Source organism: Malaclemys terrapin, chromosome 23 (genome assembly GCF_027887155.1).
Source record: "Malaclemys terrapin pileata isolate rMalTer1 chromosome 23, rMalTer1.hap1, whole genome shotgun sequence".
NCBI classification, from domain to species: Eukaryota; Metazoa; Chordata; order Testudines; family Emydidae; genus Malaclemys; species Malaclemys terrapin.
Genome location: NC_071527.1, coordinates 15593201 through 15600241, shown reverse-complemented (window position 1 = coordinate 15600241; position 7041 = coordinate 15593201). Strand labels below are relative to the sequence as shown.

The 7041-nt window shown below is 54.5% G+C and overlaps 1 protein-coding gene across 2 annotated transcripts in view; it reads left to right on the top strand.

Annotated features, from left to right (window-relative positions):
- Positions 1 to 305: 305 nt before the first annotated feature.
- TRIP10 (thyroid hormone receptor interactor 10) overlaps positions 306 to 7041 on the top strand; it is a 76333-nt gene continuing 69597 nt past the window's right edge. For both annotated transcript variants that reach the window (XM_054012476.1, XM_054012475.1), the window contains exon 1: positions 306 to 386. In XM_054012476.1, the coding sequence (XP_053868451.1) occupies positions 363 to 386 (24 nt within the window). In that variant the 5' untranslated portion in view covers positions 306 to 362. The remainder of the gene's footprint in view (positions 387 to 7041) is intronic.

The window sequence follows — 7041 nt, the reverse complement described above, 5'->3', positions numbered from 1 at the left end:
TATAGGGGCCGTGGGGGGGAGGTTCCCCTCTCTCTATAGGGCACAGTGGGGGAATGCCCTTCTCTATAGGGGCCGTGGGGGGAGGTTCCCTCTCTCTATGAGTCAGTGTGTGGGGTTCCCCTCTCTCGATAGGTGCCGGGGGGGAATGCCCTTCTCTATAGAGGCCGTGGGGGGGTGTCCCCGGCCGGGGCGGGGCGGGGTCCCTGTCCCTTTAAGGAGCAGGGGGCGGGGGCCCGCGGCAGGAGGCAGGAGGCAGCGCCGCGCTGGGATGTTGTGAGCCCGGAGCAGGAGGCGGCGGCGGCGGCGGCGGATCCGGGCCCGGCCGCGCTCTGACCGCAGCGGGGGGAGCGGGCGCGGCCAGCATGGACTGGGGCACCGAGCTGTGGGTGAGTGGGGGCCGGGCCGCGGCACCCCCGGGGGCAGCCCCTTAACTCCCCCCTTCTTCCCCCTGGCCAGCCCCCCCAATTCTCCTCCCTCCCCCCGGCCAGCCCCCCAATTCTCCTCCCTCCCCCCGGCCAGCCCTCCAACTCCTCTTCTCCCCCCCCCCCGGCCAGCCCCCCAATTCCCCCCCCTCCCTCCCCCCGGCCAGCCCCCCAATTCCCCCCTCCCTCCCCCCGGCCAGCCCTCCAACTCCTCTTCTCCCCCCCCCCCGGCCAGCCCCCCAATTCCCCCTCCCCCCCCCCCCCCGGCCAGCCCTCCAACTCCTCTTCCCCCCCCCGGGGGCAGCCTCTTAACTCCCCCCTTCTTCCCCCTGGCCAGCCCCCCAATTCTCCCCTCCCTCCCCTTGGCCAGCCCTCCAACTCCTCCCCCCCCCTCCTCCGGTGGCAGCCCTCCAACTCCTCTTACCCCCCCCCCGGGGCAGCCTCTTAACTCCCCCCTTCTTCCCCCTGGCCAGCCCTCCAACTCCTCTTCCCCCCCCCCCGGGGGCAGCCCCCCAATTCTCCCCTCCCTCCCCCCGGCCAGCCCTCCAACTCCTCCCCCCTCCCTCGGTGGCAGCCCCCCAACTCCCTCCTCTTCCTCCCCTGGCCAGCCCTCCAACTCCTCTTCCCCCCCCCGGGGGCAGCCCCCCAATTCTCCCCTCCCTCCCCTTGGCCAGCCCTCCAACTCCTCCCCCCTCCCTCCGGGGGCAGCCCCCCAACTCCCCTCCTCTTCCTCCCCCTGGCCAGCCCTCCAACTCCTCTTACCCCCCCCCGGGGGCGCCTCTTAACTCCCCCCTTCTTCCCCCTGGCCAGCCCCCCAACTCCCCTCCCTTCCCCCCGGGGGGCCAGCCCCCCAACTCCCTTTCCCTGCGACTGCCCCCCAGCTCCCCTCTTTCATTGTCCTCCAACTCCACTCCTTTCCCCGGGCTGGCTTCCTCCACTTCCCCCTTCTCCTCCTCCTATGGCTGGGCTCTCCTCAATTCCCTCCCTCTCCCTTGCTTCCTTAGGGCTGGGCGGCCCCCCAGTTTTATTCCCCCGGGCTTCCTCCCTGCTGCCCAGTCCCCCGTATCCCCTGGGATTGATTTTCCCAGGATCCTCGGTCTGGCCTCCCCATTATTCCCCTCTCCCTCTAGTTCCGTCCCGTCCCCTGTTCCTGGGTGCTTGTTCCCTCTCGCCTGGTTTTTTCTCCTCCATCTAAGCCCCGTTTCCTTTTCCTTGTGATCATCCCCCAAACCCCTCTTCTTTACCTCCCTGTTCCCCTCTCCCCCTTTCCACGGGGGCGCTTCTCTCTCCCCTGGCCCAGCTTAGCTCTGACTTTCTCCCAGCCCTGGTGGGGGGAGGAGGAGGAGGGAGCCTTTATTTCCATCCAGCACTCAGTGTGGGGGTGGGTGTTCCCCCCCCTCCTCCCCCAGTGGATGGACACACTTCCTGGGTATGGATTTCCCCAGCCTTGTAATGGGGCATGTGGGTTGGGGTGTATATGTGATGTCATGTAACTTATCCCCCCAACCCAACCCCCCCCCCCCTTAGATCCTCTGGGATGGTGGAGTTGCATGCTGCTGGGGTGCACTTTACCACCTCCCCATGTCTCCTGTATGAACCCTTTTTGTCAGTGCCCCCCAGATCACAAAAATGGAAACTCCCCATGATTTTAAAGCAACATACCTAGTCTGGATCTTAAGTGTTCACACTGATACATTGCTGCAAGCACTTTATTTGTGTGTGTGTGGGGGAGGATTGTTATGCATTTTTGCACGGGAGGGTACACTTTTGGTTTACCCCTTCCTTGTGATGGGTTTGTAATGGGGCTTCTGTGGAGAGTTGACTTTGAATCTAACTCCGGGCAGAGTTCTTCCTGACCCCGGCCTGTGTGTGTGTCAATTTCTTCTCTGTATGGTCCTTTGGGCTGAGAGTTTGCATGTGTAACTCTACTGGGTAGTTTTCTCTTTGTTGTTAAGCTCCAGAAGTTTCTCTGCTGTTTTGGGATCATGGCTTCCCTGGGGGGGGGAGGGCAGAGGTGTTGGAACTAGGGGTGCGGTATCACCCCCTGGCTTTTAGTTTCTATCAATTGTTTTCAGTGCCCCCACTATAAAAATTGTTCAAACGCCACAGGGGCTGGGTGGGTGGGTAGGAAGCATTTGAAAAACTGCCCTTGGCCCCTGAAAGTAGTTGGTCTGCCTCTAATCTGGTTAATCTCCAATTTTTCTACAGGCAGCAGATCTACTTTGAGCCGGGTCACTTGAGTAAAAAAAATCTCCTATGTTGCTTTTTGGTGGTGGGGGGGGGGGGAGGAGTTCTCAGTGCCCACCCCTGCCTGGGCAAAAGCAGATATGGCTGGGCGTGCCTGCCCTGGGCGAGGGGAATATGGAGACTCCCAGATGTTTGTTGCTTTTATCTGTCTGTGGTACAGCTCTTGGCTTGCTCCTGCCTATATGAAATGGGGACTCTTTTATAATGCATGCCTGAGCAGTGCGGGAGTGGCTAGAACAGGACTCCTGGGTTCTATTTCCCAGCTCTGGGAGGTGACATGCCTAGTGGTGAGCACAGGGGAGGGGATAGCTATGACTCCTGGAGTCCACTGTAAACTTTAGGAGGGGTTGTGGCTAGGGCAGGGGATTGGCAGCATGGACTCCTCCTGGCTTTCCTCCCCAGCCTTGGAAGGGCATGTGCCTCTAGTAGTGGCTAGCATGGTAGGGCTGTAGCCAGGACTCCTGGGTTCTTTTCCTGACTCTGCCACTTGACTTGCCACATGATCTGGGGAAGGCAAGTCCTTTAACCTCTGTTTGCCTCAGTTTCCCTGTCTCTAATATGGGGCTAATACCTTGGGGAGGAGAGAGGGATGGTGAGGGTTAATTCCTAAAATTACTTTGGTCCCTGTTTGAAAGAGGCTATGGAACCTATATCTGCTAGTAATAATTGTTTCATATCTGCAAAGCGCTGCGTGATCTGTTAATCCATTGCTCAATTCTGTCCAGCGTTTACATAGGGCCTGCTGTATTCTGTTTGGGTTCTTAGTTGTGCTTTGGGTGGGGGAGGAGGAGAAGGGAGCCCATTGCAACCAATGAGTTGAGCGGGATCAAGCATGTTCCGTGTTTACAGCCTGGCCAGAACTTCTTGTGGAAGAATGTGTAATAATCCAGGCTTTTCTGCCCCCGCCTCCTACACGCACACAGGCTCAATGTTCTCATCTCTTCCCAAAGGAAGCCCTGTCCCATACTCTCCTGCCTGGAATGCCACTTGCAAACAATGCATCTGCGGCATTGTTAACTCTGAGGGTTAACCAAAAAAAAGACTCTTTTAAAAATAACTTTTGGGGCCACTTTATTTGTTTGCCGGTTTCTGAGCCTTTAGGGTGCATTTGCTTCAAATTTCCAAGCTTTTATCTGCAGCTGGGGTCTAGAACTCTTCTCTCTGCAAGTTGGCGATGCTGCATCTGGGTTCACAAGGGGGGAGGGATAGCTCAGTGGTTTGAGCATTGGCCTGCTAAACCCAGGGTTGTGAGTTCAATCCTTAAGGGGGCCACTTGGGGATCTGGGGCAAAATCAGTACTTGGTCCTGCTTGTGAAGGCAGGGGGCTGGACTCGATGACCTTTCAAGGTCCCTTCCAGTTCTAGGAGATGGGATATCTCCATTAATTAAATTAAATTAAGCGTGTTAGGTTTCTCTCCTTGGAAAGCTGCGGACCTACAGGGTGTTCTCACGCATCTGTCCATCTTGGCATTATGGAATCTTCTATAGAAGTTCGCACCCTCATCAAAATGTAAGGCGAAGCGGTTAACAAAAATATTGCCATCCCAGATCTGGGTAGGGATCCATTTAGTTTAGTGTCCCGATGGTGGCTAGCACCAGATGCTTCAGAGAAAGGTCATAGAATCATAGAATATCAGGGTTGGAAGGGACCACAGGAGGTCATCTAGTCCAACCCCCTGCTCAAAGCAGGACCAATCCCCAACTAAATCATCCCAGCAGGGCTTTGTCAAGCCTGACCTTAAAAACATCTAAGGAAGGATAAAGAACAGGAGTACTTGTGGCACCTTAGAGACTAACACATTTATTAGAGCATAAGCTTTCGTGGGGAGTGGAACATATATTGAGGAGATATATATACACACATACAGAGAGCATGAACAGGTGGGAGTTGTCTTACCAACTCTGAGAGGCCAATTAAGTAAGAGACTTTTTTTTTGGAAGTGATAATCAAGCTAGCCCAGTACAGACAGTTTGATAAGAAGTGTGAGAATACTTACAAGGGGAGATAGAGTCAATGTTTTTAATGGCTCAGCCATTCCCAGTCCTTATTCAATCCTTTGTTGATTGTGTCTAGTTTGCATATCAATTCCAGCTCAGCAGTCTCTCCTTGGAGCCTGTTTTTGAAGTTTTTCTGTTGTAATATAGCCACCCGCAGGTCTGTCACTGAATGACCAGACAGGTTAAAGTGTTCTCCCACTGGTTTTTGAGTATTATGATTCCTGATGTCAGATTTGTGTCCATTAATTCTTTTGCGTAGAGACTGTCCGGTTTGGCCAATGTACATGGCAGAGGGGCATTGCTGGCACATGATGGCATATATCACATTGGTAGATGTGCAGGTGAACGAGCCCCTGATAGTATGGCTGATGTGATTTAGGTCCTATGATGATGTCACTTGAATAGTGGACAGAGTTGGCATCGGGCTTTGTTACAAGGATAGGTTCCTGGGTCAGTGTTTTTGTTCAGTGATGTGTGGTTGCTGGTGAGTATTTGCTTTAGGTTGGGGGGTTGTCTGTAAGCGAGGACAGGTCTGTCTCCCAAGATCTGTGAGAGTAAAGGATCATCTTTCAGGATAGGTTGTAGATCTCTGATGATGCGCTGGAGAGGTTTTAGTTGGGGGCTGAAGGTGACAGCTAGTGGTGTTCTGTTATTTTCTTTGTTGGGCCTGTCTTGTAGGAGGTGACTTCTGGGTACTCGTCTGGCTCTGTCAATCTGTTTTTTCACTTCAGCAGGTGGGTATTGTAGTTTTAAGAATGCTTGATAGAGATCTTGTAGGTGCTTGTCCCTATCTGAGGGATTAGAGCAAATGCGGTTATATCTTAGAGCTTGACTGTAGACAATGGATCGTGTGGTGTGTCCTGGATGGAAGCTGGAGGCATGTAGGTAAGGAAGGAGATTCCACCACCTCCCTAGGTAACCTATTCCAGTGCTAAGAAACCCAATTCACCTGCTCTGAATGGAAAAGGGGATGCTTGACTGATGCACCCCTTGGAAATGGTGCATCTCCTCCCTCCGCCTCCTCCCCAGTTCTCTGCTGAAGGAATCCCCCCGACTTGCTTTTCTTATTTATTACATTTGTGAATACATTTGGGGAAATTCCACTCCCAAGTGGGTAAGTAAGTGGGAAATTCTTCTTGAGGAGGATTTGCGGGGTGGGATGGGTGGGAGGTGGAATGACCCTGAGCCATCAACTTTTGCAGAGTTGACGATTTTGATTTAAAAATGTTGTAGCCCAAGGAGACCTGGTGCAGGGCTGGTTTCTGGGTGGGGGAGGGAGGGTGCCTCTGCCCACAGCAGCTGTAATGAAATTAACAAGACTGGTAAGTTTCGCAGCTGCAGTTGGGGAGCCCCTGTGGCCCTCCTCCCTGAAAGGCAATAGTTTCCTCTGCTGGGAAAGAGGAGTCTCCCCACACCCCAAACAAGCAGAGGCGGGAAGGAGAGGGTCGCATAGCAAACATGTAATGGGACAGCTCTGTGTTTGAAGGCGTGAGAGCACCTGTGTTTCCAGCAGATGGAGCGGGGGGGGGGGAATGGGGAGGGGGTTTTCCTATTTACTAGGCACTTTTGCAGAGCTCCTCTTCTAAGCTGACATGAGACAAAGTCCTTTTTAACTGGGCCCAGCGGAGGAATCCCGCAAGAGCCCCTTTCCCAGCAGTGTGTGTGTCTTTTGCCAGGGCCCTGCTCTAGATCTTTGCTGGTGACCGTGGAGGGGCTTGCTCGGTGAAAATGGTACATTTTTTTTGCAAGTCTCATGGGCTCTCCTGTGTCTGCAGAACCCACTGAGCTCCCCGCTCCCTTCCCATTCAATCTGGCTTCTGCCAGGAGAAGCCCTTGGCCCGAGTTACCATGGAGACTGACTCACACTTTGGAGGCTCAAGCCGTGGGTGTAGATCAGAGGCTGTGTCTGGGGGCAGGCAAACAATGTCTCTGGGAGCGAAGGATGCAAGCCCCCGGGCTTAGTCATTGGTGAAGGAGACAATGTTCGGAGGACAGGCTGTGCATGGGGAAACTACTGTTGTAACTTGCGGCTGGTAACCTGAGACTGTCCCTGGTGCCCTAGGAGCACAGATACGTGGTTGGGTCTGTTGTCGTTTCCCTTTTAGGAGAGAGTCTCTTTGCTAAGGAGCGAGCTAGCCGTGTGCATGACGATGAAGGGGTGGCTTTCACTGAGAACTAGTAATATCACCTTGCTGGTCTACAGCACTGCCCATCAGCTGACCTCAAAGTGCTTTACAAAGGAAGGGCTGCAGCATTATCCTCATTTTACAGAGGGGGAAACTGAGGCACGGGGCAGGGACACGACTTGTCCGAGGTCACCCAGCAGGCCCGTCTCAGAGCTGATAGCACCCAGGGCTCCTGAGACCTGGACCCA